This window comes from Platalea leucorodia (assembly GCF_965183815.1).
Source record: "Platalea leucorodia genome assembly, chromosome: 1".
NCBI lineage: Eukaryota > Metazoa > Chordata > Aves > Pelecaniformes > Threskiornithidae > Platalea > Platalea leucorodia.
Window position 1 is genome coordinate 145,448,972 of NC_138823.1, and position 20,938 is coordinate 145,469,909.

The 20,938-nt window shown below is 38.8% G+C and overlaps 1 protein-coding gene across 1 annotated transcript in view; it reads right to left on the minus strand.

Annotated features, from left to right (window-relative positions):
* Positions 1-20,938, minus strand: part of ITGA8 (integrin subunit alpha 8) — a gene marked incomplete at both ends in the record, with an annotated part of 114,070 nt that overhangs the window by 33,028 nt on the left and 60,104 nt on the right. Inside the window, 5 exons of the mRNA XM_082306549.1 lie at positions 586-744; positions 2,563-2,668; positions 7,475-7,555; positions 12,723-12,802; positions 17,352-17,444. Of these exons, the coding sequence (XP_082162675.1) occupies positions 586-744; positions 2,563-2,668; positions 7,475-7,555; positions 12,723-12,802; positions 17,352-17,444 (519 nt within the window). The remainder of the gene's footprint in view (positions 1-585; positions 745-2,562; positions 2,669-7,474; positions 7,556-12,722; positions 12,803-17,351; positions 17,445-20,938) is intronic.

The window sequence follows — 20,938 nt, forward strand, 5'->3', positions numbered from 1 at the left end:
ATGATTTTGCATTATTGTGCTATAAAGGATTTTCCCCATTGCTAACAGGTTCAAATGTAAGACCTTTTGATAAACAAACCAGTGCTAGGTGGTATCAGACTCAGCTGAAGAGCTATGTGCATCCCTTGTCATAACAAAAGTTTACATCACCTTTGGGAGTTCATCTGCTAAGCACTGCTGTACAGATGACTTTCTGAATTAAGGTACTCCTTAGGACACATGAATTTTCAGGGTCCCATTAGGTGTGAAAAATTTTGTGCCATCTCTTCAAACCCATGCGAAAAATGACCCTCAAGGAAAACATGCAAATTTCCATTTAAAAAATTATCTTGTATCTAATGCTGTGATACTCAATCAACATACAAGTTTCTCTGATAAGAAGACTACAGAAACCAAATAAATACCATGCAATACAACTGTCATGCTAGAAACATTATAGACTATCTATATCTTGCTTCTTACCCAGGAAAATGATCTCAGGGTAATTGTGAAAAATTCCCCAAAATCTCCATCCCATTGTGAACTCTAGGCAGAAAATATCAAGCAAAATGCAGACAGGGATGGAAATAAAAGGGGCTGACTTACCTTTATTTGCATTGTATTAATAGGAGAGCTCGTCTGACAGTGCAATGGTCCATGTGTCTGAATATGAAGCATATAAAGAAGAAATTCTTCTCGGCTGGACACAGGCCAACCAACGTGGAGAACCGTATTGTTGATGGCACTTGGTCCTATATTGTGCAACTGTCAAACAAATATCATCAGAACTTTCCAAGGCAGTAAATAACAACAAAAACCACAGCAACCACCACTTAGACATTTTCAAATTCTTAGTGTCCACAGCCTTGAAGTACTTTGGGAAAGATGTATAGATTATTAATATCATTTTATTGATGGAGAATCTGTGGCAGGTAGGGGAAAAGGACCTCTCCATGTTAGTCACAAAGCCAGTGGCAAATCTTGGAAAACCACCTTTTTTGTGTGAGTCTGTATTCAAGAAATCCGTCACCTTTCCCATTTTTTCTGACATATGAAAGCGCTGAAATTACCTAAAAAAAGTATAAAAAACCCCAAACCAAAACACACTAGCAAAATACACTATACAAATATATACAATGAACCTTAACAGAACATACATAAAAATAGTGGCTGAAACTTCAGGACACAAAAGAATCACATTTCAGGGTGCAGGAACAGAAGGTATAGCAGAGCTTAAACTAGTTTTTCAGGTTAAGAACTCTATTTTCAACACTTCTCAGTTCAAATTTCCCCAAAAGAAAAAAAAGAACTAGTTTTCCTAAAGTAATATCCCAGGACATTATTCTTTTCTGGGAAAACGAGTAATGATAGAAACAATAGAAATTTAAAAATCTGGGCTATTAAAGTAGTTTTCTTATATCGGTTTACAATTTGAAAATATCTGATGACCACAGGAAGTTTGGATATGTGTTAACACTGGGCATGAGAGCTAAAGAAGCAGAATACCATGGAGCTTTACTCAAAGTTTCTAGATATGTGAGAATCTCATTTTTTTAAACGTGTAGAATTTTTGTGACTGATGAGCTTTATTTAGAGCCAAATAAAACCCACTTTCAATCTTACATCTTCTTCAGTAAAGGTTTTTTGGGTGGGTGGGTGGCCTTTTTCATGCTTTGCTTCTTTAATCACTGTAACTATTTTAATACATTTAAAGTCACATACAGAGTTCCAAAACCAGCCCAAATCCTTGAGACAGGAAGATTTCTTAGAGGTTTTCAGTTTAGAGAAATGTGTTAAGATGAGGAGTTCACAAATAATATTTTGTATTTTACAGTCTGATTCATTATAGTTTAGTATGTCATGCAAATTGTGATCTTACACTGCTGATCAAGCTCAGTTGTTTATATTTTCTTGAGTGCTAGTTTGTGAATTATAACCATACGTGAAGCACTCTGTTTTAGCCCCTAGAATAAAGGTCATCCATCAGATTCCAAAGATGGCCTGTATTCCATGTAGTTCACTCAATGCACTTTTTTCTAACCTGAACTCTTCTCTTTTAATTGATGAATCATCCATAGAAAAAACCCAACAATAACACAGGGTAGAAATATGTATACCTCAAACATTAAGAGTTATTTTCAACAGAACATTTTCTGAGCAATGAGGTAACAAGTTACATGTATGTCTACAGGTTTTTTTCAGTTAGCTAAATGTTAAAGGAAACATTTTCTCCTGTGCACAACACTCACAGCTTTTAATAAGAAACCACTCAAATCACTGGAAATATTTGGCATTGATTGTAATGAGCTTTTAAGCACTGTTTTCAGTTCTTGTCAAATGTCCAAAATGTTTACAGATCCCTTAGATGTCAAAGACAGACTCCTAGCATAAACTAATATCTCCTCCACTAACATGAAGAGATACTGGGGTTGTGAATTCCCAGATTAAATTTGGGCCATGTGCTAAAGTCAGAATATTTACACTTGTGGCTCTATCTAGTTGCAGATAAAGACAATAAACCAAATTCATCAGGATTTCAATGGGAGAAGCATGAGGTCCTATGGTAACATAAATCATTTTTACCTCATAGATGTGTTCTACTAAAGGACCAAGTTCTTCTTCTTTTGTAGGTTCATCTTTGGGTTCCCAGTTGTGAAGTGGCAAAATAATTGTTGGGGGGTGAGACACTCTGTAATATATAAACCAGGTTAAAACAGTAACTGTTACCAGTGATCAGCTGCATTACTTTTAGAAAAAAATTAAGACCACTTAGAAACCTGAGCCCTTAAGGACATTTTATTGGGGCACATTCATTAGAATTAGGTGAGGTGAACAATACAATGCTTCCATAAAGTGCTACCCGGTCTTTACAGACTACTGGGGGTGTGCATTTACTTTCATACTTCCTCTGACGGATGGTCCTTTCCAGACAAGGGAGTGACTCTTTCTCTATTTGGAGAGAGGAATGCAGTCTGTCGGGTATTTACATCTTTCTCACTGATGAGGTGTCTGAATACATTGTCCACAAAACTAGAGTAATGATACGTAAATAAATTGTATTTTCTCATTTCAATTTAAAGTCTGTAGATGTTTAATGCTATGCATCTTCCTTCCCTGCAATACATTTTTAGATATTTATTTAACTGCTCTGACTGTAAATTCCTTGTAACCTCTGTTATTATTCCTTTAAAAAACCTTGTGAAGTAGTCTGTCTCATGTTACAGGTGGGAAACTGAGGTACAGTGACTTCCATAAAGTCACAATGGAAATTGGTGTATCAAGAAACTGAACTCAGGACCAGAGCCTGAAATAGTGCTCCAGGCTTCCCATTTGCTTTGCAAACGAAGTGGCAGCTTAGACATTCCCTGAAACACTGTTGCAACTTGCAACATGCAAATCAAACATAAATGAAGAAAACAATGACTTCATATTTGACATCTTTCTCTCTGTCTGCTATTTTATTTTTCCTTTCCTTCTCTGTCTGACCTCAAGAAAGGACCAAGCAGTCTTCTGTTAATGTTTCCATTTGAATCACAAGCATTTTATTTCCCATGAAAACTGGAAGTTCCTTGGAGGGATCCCATTCAGATGCCAACTTTAACCTTATTCAGTTGTTGAGAAGTTGGGAAATCAGATCCCAAGAATTTGTTTTAGCATGGTAGGTGAGTTCTGGCACAGACATCTGTCATCTGCTAGTACTGAAAGTAGCTCTTGGTGCTAAAATGGTAAGTATTACCCTTTCTTTACAAGGGTCAACTCTCACTCAGTTTGCTGGTTTCCAGAAGCTTTAGCTTAAAGAAAAGGCATAACATTTCAATGCTTGTTCTGCCAAAGCTGGAATTTTGCTGACAGAAAACTGTTAAAAAAGAATTGCTAATGAGTTTTTTTCAGAATGTAACATTTGACTAAAATGATGGACTTAACTGATGTTAATTTACTTTCCCCTGAGTCTAAGCAGAGAAAGCACCACTGCAGATTGCCCCTTGAAGAAGAGAACAGAAGACTGGATGTTTTTGTTGCAAATGCTGACATTTTAAAATACTTTAGGAAGAAACAAACTGTTCTTGCTTCCAGCTCTTTAGTCATATACAATGAACGAACTGTCTGATAGAAACTTTTCTACAGAATACAGCCTCTCAAAGCAGCAATGGATGCCAGAGAAGAACAACTGAATACCATCCAGCTAAAGTACAACTCTTCATGAAATTTAGGGTATCTCGGAGTATCCTGCTAACTCTAAATACTTCAGAGTATTTAGATACTTCTTAAATACTCAGACTTCAAAAGGCCGACAATTTGTACTAACCAGTATGCCAGCGGACAAATTTACAAGCCAAACCAAATAATAAAGGAAATGAAACATATTCATTAAAAAGTCATTTCAGATGAGGTACTTAGCCTAACTTGCTATATTTCACAAATGGCCTTGTTTCCAATAAGAATTTTAACTATTAATTGTTGTTGGAGAATAGGAACTTCCTTGTGTTGTTACAAAAGACAAGACACAGAGACCCTTAAGCTACCGCAAAAATTTGCAAACCAGAAAGTGTACATAGACAAAAAGATGCAGGCATGAGGTTTTAAAAACCACGATTTCTATTACATTCCCTGTGCAGTGTTTTTCTTATCCACAGAATTACAAAGTGCAAAGTGTAAACGTAGACATTCAATTAAAATGATTATAAAGTATATAAGAACATTTATTTTAACAGATTTTACAATTATTTTCAGAACTTCTGCTATTGACATGAAAGCAGCAAAATCAGGTCAAATTAAACTGAAATCCTCTCTTTTGACTATTTTATTTTGCATTTAACTGAGAATATTTTTAACATTTGAATGATTTATTAGATGAAGATTTTTCCTAGACTTTTAGGTGACTGTGATCAGTCAAAGAAGAGCTCTGAAAAATAAGATAAAGGAAGTATGTTCTACAGAAAATGCTTATGTGGGATATACAATAAGAATTCTGCCAGCTGCAAATCCTCCCAGTCCAAATTACTTCCTTCCTGAATCCCTCATTCCTCAAGTGCTCTTTCAGCACTGGGAAATAACAATTACAAGGACAAAACTCTTACATTTTTATAGAAAAAAAAGGTAAGCAGAATAATCAAATCTCAGTTATCAACTGCTCATTGAATGATCTAAGGAGTTACCTTAAATTTCTTTTTGAATAGGATATTGAAGAAGATTTCTTCCTTTCTCATAGAAGCAGTTATTTGCATGGGTCCACTGTGCAAATACATATGCATATGCACAATTTGATAACTACTTACTTTTCCTCAGTAAAATGTACAATGATTCCATTCCCACTTCATGCAACTCTGTGCAGAGCAGTAGGGAAACCAATGCAAGATATTTTCCAGTCCAAATGTGGACACAGTCTCTCTTTTATTTTTATCTAGGAAATTGTGAGCAAACAGTTCCCTTGGAGCTGTATGCTTTGGCATCTCTGAGCAATTAGCAAAATCTGTCAACAAAGCATTTGGGAATTTTCCTTTGTACATGCATGCTATAGCTAATAAGAAAACTAAAAGACTTAAGAAGAAAGGAACTGGAAGTCATACAATTAAGTCATTTCTCTGTATTTAATGACCTGTTTCTTAAGACTGCAGACAGCAATTCAAGCCACTTTTTCCATTTGTGGGCATGCTCTTTTTGAGAACCGAGGATGTTCTGGTCATTTTTTGGTGTCTATTTACCTGTTACAGAACTTTCCATTAAAAAGAACACACTATGGCACAGAAAGAACATGATGGAGGCAAAAAGTTTCCAAAAAGTTTGCAGAGAACACAAAAAGGTTGTAAGATTATTCTATGAAAGTGATGAGCAACCTCACTGAAAAAAACCAGAATCCACAGCACTGGAAGCAGCCCTTACTGAGAAGTCTCGTGTATGTATCCATAACCATTTCATTGATGCACTGAAACTCCAGACAATCCTTAACCTGGGTGTCCACCAATGGCAACATCTAGCAGTTGCTGGCTCCCAATGTTTTCTTACACATCTGCAGCCCACCCCTTTGATTCTTATTTCCTCAGTCTCTACTTCTCTTCCTGTGTTACCGTCCCCCTCATTTTGTATTTTTCACCTCTCTTCCTATCCAGCTCGTTTCCCTAGATCACCACTAACTACAGAAGATGAAATAATACTCTCATTTCTGTTCTTGTTAAACATGTTGTCTTTCAACTGCTCCTTTTCAGAAATATAAGCATTAACATATATCCACACAGTCTTTGAGTACCAGTTCTCTTTTTTCCACCCAACTCTAGCCTTAGGCTTAGTCTTCTTAACCTGGAAAACACTTACAAAATGTGATGAAAAATACTTCAAAAATCTCCCTGATTTAGATCGAATATTAGAGCAGAAAACATGATCTCTGTGATCTGCAAAATGTTTGGACTCTCTGGTGGCAGTGATAACAATAAATGGATTTTTATAAATCCATAAAAGTATAAATAAATGCATTTTTATTTGTTTACACCTAAGGCAGTCCCTTGAGGTGCATCACATAAGAGACATCTACCCCTCTTGCATCAGCCAGGCCTCATGGACTGACTGTGGGAGTGAAGCTGGGCCATGTACCTCCTGTTCTCCTCCTGCAGATCTGAGAATGGTTAAGGTGCAGAGCTGTAGCTTGAGAAGAGGAGATGTAGGAAATCTGAGATCCCAGACAAAAAGAATTTTGGGTAGTTATTTGCTTTAAAAGAACATCCTGCTGACTTCCGCTAGGATGCCAGGATAGGAGTCTAGTTCCAAGATTTTACAGGGTAGTCTGAGATTCTTATCATCTAATTGCATTTTATAGTTTCCGAAAACAAGCTGTATGTGAAAATAGAGATAGAAATAATCATCTTTGATCATATCCTGTGCTTGTTAAGTTTCAGTATCCCTTGTGTCAGTGGACTGGCACCTGCTTCAGACGGAAATGTAAGAATCCTACAGCAGTAGCTGGTTGATCTCTTGTCATAGCTCATTCCTTATTCATCCTTTCTCCAAAGGCCTCACTCTGCTATTAGTATATGCCCTACCATAAAGTGTTTCATCATTCCAGTCATAAAAGCAGCAGATTCTGCTTTGGTATTCAGAGTTAAGTAAGTGCCTAGGTGGTTGCACAAGCAGACCTACACATATGAACAGGCATTTTGTACTAGTAACATCCATACACAGTTTGAATGCCCAAATAAAATGCTGGCTCTGACTGGTGTTACTACAAGGTGGGATTCTACAGTGTGCTGCATTTGCACAGACACTCAGTAAGTTTACTGGAGTCCATGTGGGCACTCCTGCCCTACATGACCCGGTAAGTCCTTAGTAGTCCCATCCTGGAAGGCTTGCAGGCATGAGACTGCCTGGAAATTCTCAGGTGTTCTTGATGGATAAGGCATTTGGGATTATAACACGTCAAAAGATTCAATACATGGGATTATTATATCTGGAAAGATTCAATACAAAAAATAGTTATCATTATGAATTGAAATGATCGAATACTTACCCTCTGATCTGTACTTGAGCCACAGCACTGATGTTGATATGGAGGTTAACTAAATTGCTGGTGGGATTAATCTTGTTAGAACTGGAAAAGATGTTAAAAAAGGTTATTTAGCAGAACTCTAGACTGTAGATCTATCTATTGTAGATCTATCTATTGTAGATACAGCACTGAATATCACAAGGCCTACAATTAGGAAGTGATGACATTGGACATATTACAGCATGGGCTTGCTATTGCCACTCTTCAGTCTTGTAGGACACTGGTATTTAAGTTTGATATTATTTGAGCTCATCACATGTTTAATAATGTAATCAACTCAAGCTTCTTTTAAAGAATCCTATGCATGAATATGATGATACAAATTAGCTCAGAATATCATGTAAATTCCCTTGTTCAACTTGCCTATCTGTATGAATAGGAGTATCTTAATAGAACATAAGGGTGTTTTATGCATTGAAGGAAGGCAGTGTTAATGAAAAGATAGGCTTTGTTATAATAAAATTTGCTTTTATGACTCTCCAAACTTGTGACTTCTGCATGGCAGAGTCTTTGAAGGAAAACTACCAAAATAAACTGTTTCTTTACCTTTCTTATTTTCTCCTCTCCCCTATCCAGAGAGTGTTTACACTCTTAATCCCACTTAGCAGTGAAAACAGATCCCTGTGTTTAAAGCCTAGTGCTCTCACTCATTTTATTGTCTTTTCTTATTGCAAATCCTTAGCAGTAAAGTTATTTTCTCTTATTTCAAAAGGCCATTCCTATGACTATAGCCCATTCATGTAGAGAAAGGTTTGCAGGTTCAAATTCATGAAGATAGTGAAAATAAATAATTACAGACTTAGCATTTATTTAATTATGGGATTAATGACACTAAGTTTGGAGGTCTTTTTCAAGAAAGTGTGGAAGTACTTCCTTGCTTAATGGTGACTAAGTTTCTATTGCTGTCACAGTTTACTGCTATCACATCTGGGTAGCATCAGTCAAATGGAAACATTCAGAGGAGGCCAGCATTCCCAGCGACCAACTCCTGGGGAGTAAAGGGCAATACTGCTTTGATCCCGGCTTTCTGGTTACAGATTGCTAAAATTAGGAGCAGCTCTAATTTGTTTGTAAACTGATGCAGATTCTCCTCAAACATAATTTGAACTTTTGATGTAATCCTCTATAGCCATTGCTTTCAGTACAAAAGTACAAAAATTGCTTAAAATATAAAGAAGACTACACCACTAATTTGTTAGAATAAGCTGCTCTCCAATTTGTATAATGGTACTACTTTCCACAGAGTTAAAATACAGATTTCTATCATACATATTTGGTATTCAAATCTTGTTTGTGCTTTATGGTATTCTGTAGGGAAGAAAATAGTTTAAATAAAAGTGCCAGGACATCTCCCTCTCTAATGGGTATATAATTGCCTAGCAAATTCAACATCAGAAAAGGAATCAGATTTCAAGACACTAATCAGCCTCTTGCTTATTTCCTATAAGTAATGAACTTCAGTCTTGCAAACCAAAATATTTATTTTCCACTTGATGTTTTGGAGTAAATTAAAGGTCTCCCTTTTGAATAACTCAGACCAGGACACAAATTCAGACATGCTCTCTGCTTCTCTTTCCTTCCATTTAGGTAATTTCCTCTTTCTGCCTTATGGATTTCTGTTTCCTTTTTCTTTTAAGATTGTTTTACCTGTTCACTGAGGACACAGAAATGCACAAACTGTAGTGCTGCTTGAGAAGGAATGTACAAAGCAGTGAGTTTTAATGGTAGGGTACATTCCCTATGCAAGAAGTTTTACTTTTTTTTTTTAAGTAACTGGGTGCTCTTCAGCATTTTGATACCAGTTTGTGGAAACTGTCCTTTTTGGTAGCCCAACAGATTTCCTCCCTTTACATTTTAGTGAGTCACACTCATGGAGGAAGCATGAGATGTTGCTGTCTCCTGAAGTTCAGAATGATTCGTCAGTAAAGCCTTGTCTCTTTTTCTACGGAAGTAACCTACTGTCAACTCTTATTACCTAGAAAGATCTAGCTCCCCAAAAATCTCTGAACCTCCCCAATTTCACAGCATGAAAAAGATAGCGACACGAGCCTCTGATACCCATTTAAAACTCCATGGCTTACATTAATGACCTGACAGTGAACAGTGGTATGGACAGGGGACCTACAAGCTAGACGTCATATCTTGTATCTCTCTCTGGAGGAGCCCATGCTCAGTTTTGCATGGTCTCCAGCTCACCAGCCAGACCCCTGGGAGAGGGCAGAGGCCTGACCAGGCATCTCATTGTCTTCTGTGGCATTGCTGTGCCCTTCCTGAGTTTCCGAATTTCCTTTCTTTCAAGGGTTACATTCTGGTCATTTAGATTGGAAAAGACCTCTAAGATCATCAAGTCCAACTGTTAACCTAGCACTGCCAAGTCCACCACTAAACCATGTCCCTAAGCACCACATCTATATGTCTTTTAAATACCTCCAGGGATAGTGACTCAACCACTTCCCTGTAGTGACTCAACCACTTCCCTGGGCAGCCTGTTCCAGAGCCTGACTACCCTTTCAGTGAAGAAGTTTTTCCTAATAGCCAACCTAAACCTCCCATGGCACAATTTGAGGCCATTTCCTCTCGTCCTATTGCTTGTTACTTGGGAGAAGAGACCAACCCCCCACCTGGCTACAACCTCCTTTCAGGTAGTTGTAGAGAGCGATAAGGTCTCCCCTCAGCCTCCTCTTCTCCAGACTAAACAACCCCAGCTCCCTCAGCTGCTCCTCGCAAGACTTGTTCTCTAGACCCTTCACCAGCTTCATTGCCCTTCGTTGGACATGCTCCAGCACCTCGATGTCCTTCTTGTAGTAAGGGGCCCAAAACTGAACACAGTACTCGAGGTGCAGCCTCACCAGTGCCGAGTACAGGGGGACGATCACTTCCCTAGTCCTGCTGGCCACACTATTTCTGATACAAGCCATGATGCTATTGGCCTTCTTGGCCACCTGAGCACACTGCCGGCTCATGTTCAGGCGGCTGTCAACCAACACCCCCAGGTCCTTTTCCGCCAAACAGCTCTCCAGCCACTCTTCCCCAAGCCTGTAGCGTTGCATGGGGTTGTTGTGACCCAAGTGCAGGACCCGGCACTGACCCTTGTTGAACATCATACAATTGGCCTCAGCCCATGATTCAGCCTGTCCAGATCCCTCTGTAGGGCCTTCCTACCCTCCAGCAGATCAACACTCCCGCCCAGCTTGGTGTCATCTGCAAACTTACTGAGGGTGCACTTGATTCCCTCATCCACATCATTGGTAAGGACATTAAACAGAACTGGCCCCAATACTGGGTGCTGGGGAACACCACTTGTGACCAGCCACCAACTGGATTTAACTGCATTCACCACAACTCTTTGGGCCCGGCCATCCAGCCAGTTTTTCACCCAGCAATGTGTATACCCATCCAAGCCATGAGCAGCCAGTTTCTCCAGGAGAATGCTGTGGGAAATGGTGTCAAAGGCTTTACTAAAGTCCAGGTAGACAACATCCACAGCCTTTCCCTCATCCACTAAGCGGGTCACCTTGTCATAGAAGGAGATCAGGTCAGTCAAGCAGGACCTGCCTTTCATAAAACCATGCTGACTGAGCCCAATCCCCTGGTTGTCCCATACGTGCCACGTGATGGCACTCAGGATGATCTGCTCCATAACCTTCCCCAGCACCGAGGTCAGGCTGACAGGGCTGTAGTTCCCTGGATCCTCCTTCTGGCCCTTCTTGTAGATGGGCACCACATTTTCTAACCTCCAGCTGACTGAGACCTCCCTGGTTAGCCAGGACTGCTGATAGATGGTGGAAAGTGGCTTGGTGAGCACTTCTGCCAGCTCCCTCAGTACCCTTGGGTGGATCCCATCCGGCCCCATAGACTTGTGTGTGTCTAAGCAGTGTAGCAGGTCACTAACCATTTCCCCTTGGATTATAGGGGCTTCATTCTGCTCCCCGTCCCTGTCTTCCACCTCAGGGGGCTGGGCACCTGGAGAACAACTGGTCTGACTATTAAAGGCTGAGGCAAAGAAGGCATTAAGTACCTCAGCCTTTTCCTCATCCTTTGTCACTATGTTTCCCCCCACATCCAATAAAGGGTGGAGATTCTGCTGAACCCTCCTTTTGTTGCTAATGTATTTATAGAAACATTTTGTATTGTCTTTTACAGCAGTAGCCAGATTAAGTTCTAGTTGGGCTTTGGCCCTTCTAATTTTCTCCCTGCATAACCTCATGACATCCTTGTAGTCCTCCTGAGTCACCTGCCCCTTCTTCCAAAGGTCATAAACTCCTTTTTCTCCTGAGCTCCAGCCAAAGCTCTCTGTTCAGCCAGGCTGGTTTTCTCCCCCGCCAGCTTGTCTTTTGGCACATGGGGACGGCCTGCTCCTGCGCCTGTAAGGTTTCCTTCTTGAAAAAGGAACTTGACCTAAACATTTTAAATGTCTCAGTTATTTACCATAGTGAACATGATCAAGGCCCTCATTAAAGGCCAGACATTAGCAATTAAGTCTCTGTGTGTGGGGCAGGGAGGGCCCCATCAGGCACTCCAGTGTGTATTTGATGAGGACAGATGGAGTAGAAGCTCTGCCACCTACTGAAAAAGTCCCAGGATTTTTCTTGCTCTTATCCTAACCCAGCCCATTCTGTGTTTTTTTGTCCCTGTGGAGGAAGTACTGCTCAGCACAAAACAGAAGATTCTCCAGCAGTAGTATTTCAGCCGCACAGATGTGGAAGAAACTAATGGAAAAATGACAAAGGTTCACCTGCATCAAACTGAAACAGTTTTCTCTCTTCATGCCAGTAAATCTGGTGAGCAGATTTTAACTGCTCTCCTTCTATTTTCTAAATTGTCATGAAGAAGTGGCATATCTTTTTTTTCAGAGTATGATATGTTTTTAAATACAGAATTTTGTTACAAAGTGATCAGTGTTCATTAACCCTGACATGGAGAACAAAGTGCAAATTTGGCAAATCTGTAGAAGATCCTTGGACCACTGACCAAAACAAGTTACCCTGAATTTTAACAAAATAAAATCCTCAGAATAACTCTAAGACTGATTTTGCTGAAAGCTAACAAGGCTCCAACTCCACAAATCTGCCTGAAGAAAGCTACCATGGAAAGCCCATGAAATAAATACCAACACTGAAGAGTTAGAATAACCTTCTTATATGTTAAACTTCAGATATCAACAGGAATTCAGAATTTAAATAGCCATACTCTTGATAAAACATCTAACCTTTTTATTTGCAGTTCAAAATTGATGCTGAAATCTGCATTTTCAAAATGCTGAACAGAAAATCGAATGCCTGTAGAGAACTGGGAAACAAAACAATAGGTTACTAAAAATAGTTTGATCTTTCCACATTGAGAAAGCAGTACTGTTCAACTTTGCATTTCACAGACTTGTATAGGATACTGTTACTTTGTAAAATTAGTAAGAAATAATATCATTGAGTTGTTTACAGGAGAAAATATCATCCTGCCTGTGTTTGTCACCCAATGGAAAACTTGGCTGGACAGAGGAAAGATCAAGAGGAACAGAGAAGCATACTCCCAAGAACACAGCGGTGGGCCCTTCTTCATCCAGACAGTCTGCCTTACTTTGCCAAGCCAAAAGAAAATAATAGCTGTCTGGCACCTCTCATCCCTGCCTCCATCCATGCATGCCTTTGTCCAGGACTCCAGGGGTTCCTGCTCCTCCCGTTGTCTCTGTAACTGTGACATATGAGCTGCATGCTTTAGGTGTTGCAGGGCTGACTGATCACCTGTTTTTCTTCTAGAGGCTAAATTAGCAGCAGCTTGATGTTTTAGTTTGATTTGGTTTGAGTTTTTTCATTGCAGCTTCTGGGAGCCATAGTTCAGTTAAGAGGAATACAACTTCAAAGTTATATTTGCAGTTCAGTTTGCCACAACTTGCAGTGTTGTGACCACAGAAGATAGAGGGTGAAACACACAGTTCCCAAAACTGAAGGAGATAAGGGCTTCCACTGGTGCTCCCTTGTGTTTATGCAGACCTTGCTTCCTCCCTCTGATAATTTCCATTTGCTTTGCAAGAAGGGCACGGAGTAAAGCAGAACAAGTTAATTGAGAAGAGAGAATGGAATTGCAGGGCTAACTGAAGAAGGAATATACAATAGCATCTGGTGGGGTCTCTGTAACCCTCTCATTGGACACAGTTACAGCCACAGTATGCAAGTGGCAGGGGAGCAGGGGGAGATGACATCTGCCCTCCATGTTAAATTAATAAAATTGTACTGCAATGTATAAATTAACATTTTTAACTGCCAGATTTCAACTGCATGTGTTTTAAATCTGGTAATTTTTGAAATGTGAATTTTGCATTGAGACTGACAGCAAAGTCTACAGCCTGTAATCTTGTACAACTTCTTACTCCCCCCTTCCTCCCCTGTTGCCTGATGGTAGAATTTCCTGCCAGATAACTTGCACGCTGTGCTTTCAGTTTTTTCAAAAAGGATGGTTACATATAGCCATATTCTCCATGTGGAGAAACAATCTTCCTGAGAAATTCATCAAAAGGCATTAGGAAATGAGGACATCATTCCTTCATCTCTGCCAATATCTGACTAGATTACAGGGGAAAAAAAAACAAAGAAGAGTTGTCTGCTTGGCGTACTTTCCTTAACATACTTGGGGTAGCATTGTCAGCAACAGGACAGGACACAGCAATGTAGAGTTTTATGTTTGGGACTTAGATTCAACATCACTAAAGAGGAGGTATTTTCCTCTGTGGATGTCATTTCAGATGTTTAAGCAGTTCCTTTTTCCCAAGCATTATTTTTCAAAAATTTTTGTTCAGTTCTCCTTCTTTCCTCACTTGTAGTGGTGCATCACTGAATCTTAATCCATCTCCAGAATGAGACTTGGCTAACATGTTTCAATTACTTCTTTCAGTTGTCCTATGCTGAAAGCAATATTGTCATCATAAAAGAAATGGCAAGTTCAAATCTTTGAATTCCCACCATTTTAATGTCATAGTTATAGCTAATCTCTCTTTTTGGAAGTAAAATCTTTAAGACGAAAAGATAATGCTCATTAAATTAAACAGAGGCTCAATAGCTGACCTGGACTAGAGAAGTAAGCTATTTTTAAGACTACTTTTTGGAGATGATTTTAACAACTGTACTGATATTTCATTCACCTTTAAAAATTTAACATGATTTTTTCAGTCTCGGAGACAAAAATCTCCAAATACTGAAATCAGCATTTCTTTTACTGTTTTTACTAATCAGGCTATACACATTTGTTTCAACTTATAGCAGAAAAAAGATTTGATGAACCAAAGACAAAATTTTCCTCAGAGCACACACAAACTGCAGTTTTGATGATCTATTATACTCCTGAGGCTTAATCCCTTATTTAATACTGAAACACACTCCTACTGTATGAGTCTAATAAGCTGCAGATGTTGCCTTTGTATGGTTGTATGACTTTGTTAATGTCAAGTAGCCCTTGACAGTACTACTAATAATGGGGCAAAGATGCTCACATGCCCTTGCTGAAAACCCACTGAGGCCAAAGGAGTTGAATTTGCTTGAGCTTGTAACTTAGCAATCACTCAACCTCCTTATTTTAGTTGGACATTCATTTTATCAGAGTAGTTTAACTGTATTTAAAATTTTCCAAGTGAAGTTAGTTTCATTAAAATTGCATTATTTTCCATGTTAGTAACATCATTTATCTTTGAAATCCATGACATTTCTGCTATTACTGATATGCTTTAATCTGTTATTATGTTCGACAGGATCTAGGAGTATGCCGGGAGACAGAGGGATAGCTTGTTTTGAAATGTCTTACAGTGCATATGAAAGATAAAGCCTCTGTGCTCTTGAAGAATCAGTTTGGTACATACCAAGAAATGGGCAAGATCTTCCAAGGCTCCCAGTCTTCTAACTTTATTTCTATTCATTTCTATTAACTTCCCAATTGTTCTACCAGCATTTCTAATAAAACCTACATCTCACTTGCTAAGGCCGCTGAACAGGCATTAGGAAGCTTGTCAGTCTGATCCATTTCAGTGTCATAAATAAGTACTTTGAGCACTCTTTGCCAGTGCGATGGTATCACAGACATTTAGTTTGCATTCTGGGCCATATGGTGGTGTGATTTTCCTTCCCATTTCTTTTTATCTTCTTTTTTATCTTTTTATCTTTTTTTTAACCACAAAGGTATTACTAAAATGGTTGAGTAATTTTTGTGGCCAGTAAATGATTTTAAGGCCACAGATTTAAAAAAAGTCAGAGATATACTGATTTTGATGACAATAATGCATTTCGAAGATGTGAAGTGTCAGACAACTCTGTAGCCCACTGCAGTAATATCCCATGGGTTATATCACAAAATTCTGATATAACCCTCATACTCAGAAGCTGATCTTAAAGACTTCAAGAATTCTAGGACTTCAAGGTGCTGAAAAGTCATTACAGTGACTCAATAGTTAAGAGTTTTAGGAATGTTTGATTTTGACCTAACCCTCCCTTCCCACTCCCTCACAACTTCCACAAAGAGTCCCTTTCTGACTGAATATTTTGAGAATAACTGATCTCCTGCCAGAGCAGAATTGTTTTGCAAAATTGGAAATGGATCAGAGCAGACTTTCGTGATTTATGCAATTTGTACAAAGGGCTGGTATTTCGCTGTTGGAAGTACATTTGCCATCATAAATACATTTGGACTGAAAAAGCTCAAGTCCTTTCACCTTTACTAAGCTTCCAGGAGAGCTGGTTTCAAAGATAAAGTTAGGCTTCAAGCTTTCACTCACTATAATCAAACACTTTTGCCATCTGGCTTTGTAATGCTCTATCTTCACATGCCTTAATTTTCAAGGGTGGGATTCTTTTGTTATAAGCCAGTATACCCTTAAACATGTTATGAACCCTGCTGTTTTATTCTGCTACTTCTAAGTCTCTCTTTATGAAGTATTTTGCTTAGGAATATTTGCTAACAGTGCATTTATGGCAGCCCTAGAGCTGATTCTGAAAAGCAGGATTAGTTGTGCTGTGAGAATTCATAAGGAGAGAGGTGAGAGTAGTACTGCTTTAGTGGCCGCCAAATAGCATTCCTGAAGTCTTGACACTGCTAGCATTTTGGGTCAAGGATGATGTGGAAACAGGGCTTTGGATTCAAAGGGAGGAGTGTGAGGGGCTGTAGTGCAGTACCTCCACACTCAAGAAATAGGGACAAGTGATGACAATTATGGAATGGGTAGCACTTTTTTTTTATCTCCAAACCTATGTTTAATCGTTATCTGCCATCCATCGCCAGTCATTATTCAGTTCCACTTTTATCTAAAAACAATGCTACCAATGCTCCATCTAAGGTGTAGTATGATTTATGAATAGCTGCCTTAGCAAAATTTTAGAATGATTAATAACTTGAAGGAAAACTTGGCTCCTCTCCAAGGACAGAAATCATTATATAAACTGATAAGACAACAGTTATGCACTCAAGATGAGAATCAGGCTAAAGAAGCTGTCATTTACCATACATATCTTAAGTAGAAAGGATACTAAAAGGGAGAAATAAACAGATCACATTATGGATTGGGATTCTCTTCTCATCATACTAGTGCAACTTCTGTGACTTAAATTGAGTCACCCTCATTTTCTTTAGAGTAAGTGAAATAAAACACAGGCTCTAGCATCATTAATCTTTTAGAACAACAAATTGTTAGTTTTTCAGAAGCACAGTTCTGACTCTTATTACACCAACAATTTCCTGTCCAAGTAAATAATATGGTTTAGGTGCTGCTTATTGGGACGCATTCTGCTAATTGAATAGTTATCCATTTGTTCCCCTTTAAATTCAATTAGATAAAAATCAGTAAATGCATCGGGTTTTCCCTTACGTTTGCGCCAGCCACCATGGGGTTCCCAAGATCACAAACCACCATTCTAGTTTCATTTTCCATCTTGTAATCACAGCTCAATACACGCAGTGCCTGGAACAAAAGGACACCAATATGGAGGTCAGAGATCACAGTGAAAAGTATCCAGTTGGGAAAGTGATGCCTTTGTGACTGTGACATTTCTTTTGATTTCGGACACCTGCTCAGTGCACTTATCAAAACATTTAAGTAGTTATTGTCAGAAAATGGGGGAAAACTGATGCCAGGGAAAAACAAACAGGAAAGTTTCCCAGTACCTTAAAAGCCATGATGAGATCACTCTATTTCTAGTTTTAACATACCGCTTTGTTGTTGTGAATCATTCCTACAGCCATAATGACTCAACGGAGAAAAAAAGAGTAGGCAAAACTGGGTGAGGAGAATAGGCCTCACACTAATTGCAATAGTTGTATTATCCATCACTAGAAGTCCCTGTAGTGAAATTCTGATATTGGCAGAACTTTATTATGGACCAAGAGTAGAACTTTATTTTCCAACCTATGATAAAGTACTTAGAACATTAAATACTTCTGTAAAAACATGAACTGCTACCTGTGTTTATCATTTAGCAACAAAGGAGATGATAGATTTTTGCATTATCAGAAATGAAGGTTTTCGTTGCTTATAGCAATAAGTAAAATTTAACTGTTTTTCCAGCAACTACTCATTCAAAGTTCAGTTTGTGCATAACATTTATCAGGCAGTTTTGTTTGACAGCTTTGAGGATACACTCATATAATTTCCCTCTAAAGCTCTTAATGTAAAATGTATCCTACTTTTTGGGTTGTTTTTTTTTTTTTTTAACCCTTTAGTCTTTATCACTAGTTGTTATCATCTGTAAACAAAACAGACTGCATAAAAGGAGGAACACCTATAGAATAGTGCCAGTTAGGAGATACAGAGTAAGACAAAGCAACAAAATTCTTCGGTTTTTTTTTCTGTTTTCCTCTCTGGCACATTCAATAAAAGAAAGTACTTCCATATATGTGCAGAAGTAACCAGCTTTGTAAAAGCAGGATGCAGCTAGTTGTTGCTATAAGGCTCTCCCACTGTCTTTCCTCTCATTTGTGATTCTCACAGATTAAGCAATACATGCGAGGTCATGCTCGTTATATAAAAAGAGCTGGGAAATCTCCAGACCACTGACTACCAATTCAGTCCTATCTGTAAAAGCCAGCATGGACATGCTGACCTTATAATTTCCTGAGATTAAAAGAAAAGTTAGGGCATGTCCTAAAAGGAGCCCGTGTGAAGCATGCCCTCAGTACACACCTCACTGTATATTGACACTTTTACAATTTGCTAGGAGGAAACAAAGTTTGTTACACAGCATGTCCAGTGCACTAATAGCCTTTCCACGCCATTCTAGGGTTGGGAGTGGGGGATTTTTACACTCCTTCCAGCTAGTTAATTAGAGGTGGGAAGCAACACATGGGAGAAGAGAGAGTGTTAACATAGCTGAAACCAAACTTGTCTGGAAAACTGGTCATTAGCTTGATGTGTGGGTTTATAGTTTTGATTTTGTTTTGGGTGGGGGTGAAATTGAGGTCTACATGTTAGAAAATAAATATTCGTCTATATTTGATATTTTGCAGTTTCTTTATTAATGCTGTATTACACACCAGTACAGAGTAAATCCGCCCTTATCATGCAATTTTTTGTCCCTCGAAGGCTGAGCAAATAGAGGAGTTTTGCAAGTACGTTTTCTGCAATTTGGAGGCTATGCTCTTAGACTGCAAATGATTAATGACACAGAATTTATATGACCAGCATCACAAAAGCTAATTTGTGCAGCCTAAAGATGTGACAAAGGGTCAGCTGTGGTAGAATTTCTTCAATACTGAGATTTATTGCCTTTGTTTTTTCACTGATCACCTTTTTGAGGTGGTTAAGTACCAAACAGGAAAATTAAAACCAGGCAGGAAGCAAGCAAGGGCAGAGACTTAAACACCCAGTACTGTCAGTATCATTGAGTCCATATGTAACTCAGCCAGATGGAAGGTTTTGCCACAAACCCCTTCTACCTGCCACTGGTAGCAATTTATATTTTTATAGCAACACATGGTCTTTTTGGCAGTCTTGAGCAGAAGCAAAACCCCAACAATTAACACTTGTGCTCCCAGGGTGCATTTTAACTAGAAAATGATTGGATGCTTTAAGTAATCCAGGCAGCCTACAGACTTGAAACTCTTTCTGGTGGTCTTAGTGATGAATTACTAATTAATGCCAGAATAGTTAAGCACAACAGGCTGCAGAGTAAAACACCACCTCTCTTTCCTTGATCAACACCTTCCCATCTTATTTTCTGAGGAAAAGTGGATGGATTAGGTACCAGGTGCCAGAATCTAGCTTCTCATCTAGCTGATGTATGAAGAACTAGTGTTTGTCCTCACAAGGCTCAAATCACATCTCATCTAGCCAGCCACCGTGTACTTATTCTAAGAATTTTCAGGTAAGACAAGAAGGTTTCAGGTCTTTTTCCCATTTTAAGAGAGTGTCATGCTTTAGTTCAGAAAGGCATGGGGAAAATGGCTCAGAGCTTATCCATTGCAATATAAATCTGGTTGTGATCTGCAACAACTCTACAGTTCCCAGCCTGAGCAGAGACAGTTATGCCAAAATACAGAATGTTTTTGGTGTGGAACAAATACCTGTTAGGGTTTTGTATTTGCCTGATTTACTTCTACTAATTATTCCATGTGAATTTTGGTTCCAGCCATTGCTACTACGGCAAGATTGAGCTGTTCAATATAGGGAACTCTTTCACCGAACAAAGGATTAGTGCACAGTATTCAGGCAACGGCTTGGGGTTCAAACACACAATCATGCTACTGTAGCGTAAGAACGTACCGTACAGCAAGTATATACTGTCTCTGGACCAACTGCTGCCTGTGGAAATGTGAGGTAATATAACGAGGTTATACTTTTTCCATTGCAGCTAATTGCAGTAACTCCGTATCTACTGCACATGGACAGTTACTACAAGCCAACGGGTTTCCAGTAACTTGTTAAGCTGTGGTAATTTACTCATTTACCTGGTCTCTGGAGCTTCTAAATGTTTCCACAATACAACTAATGAATAATACATTTGATTGTAAGTCATTGTATTTCATTAATCACCTTTTGACTGAAGGAAGTATCAGTATGTGCAAGAATCAATGAAATGTCAAAATCATATCCTTGACCTCAGACTTTAAGATCACACACATTCACTTGGCTCTCCACTTGCATATGATCACCTACATCTCTGCAAAATGCTACTCTTCTGATATGGTTACACAGTCTATGTACAATATGCTACAGAATCAGGCCTGAGATAACAAGATAATGACAACTGAGGCACGTCAAACACTGTATTCCATAAATCTGAAGGGAAGAGGTAGAAGGCAAGTGAATTTTCAGTTAAGTTGTTGACTTTAACACTTTCCAAGCGTAATTCAAATGATATAGAATAACCAAATAAATTGTTCCAAAAAAATCAGGTTGGACAGGAAGCACTTAAGGGATAAATTTGTTTCTCTATCAGATAGACTAAATCCAGAGTAGCC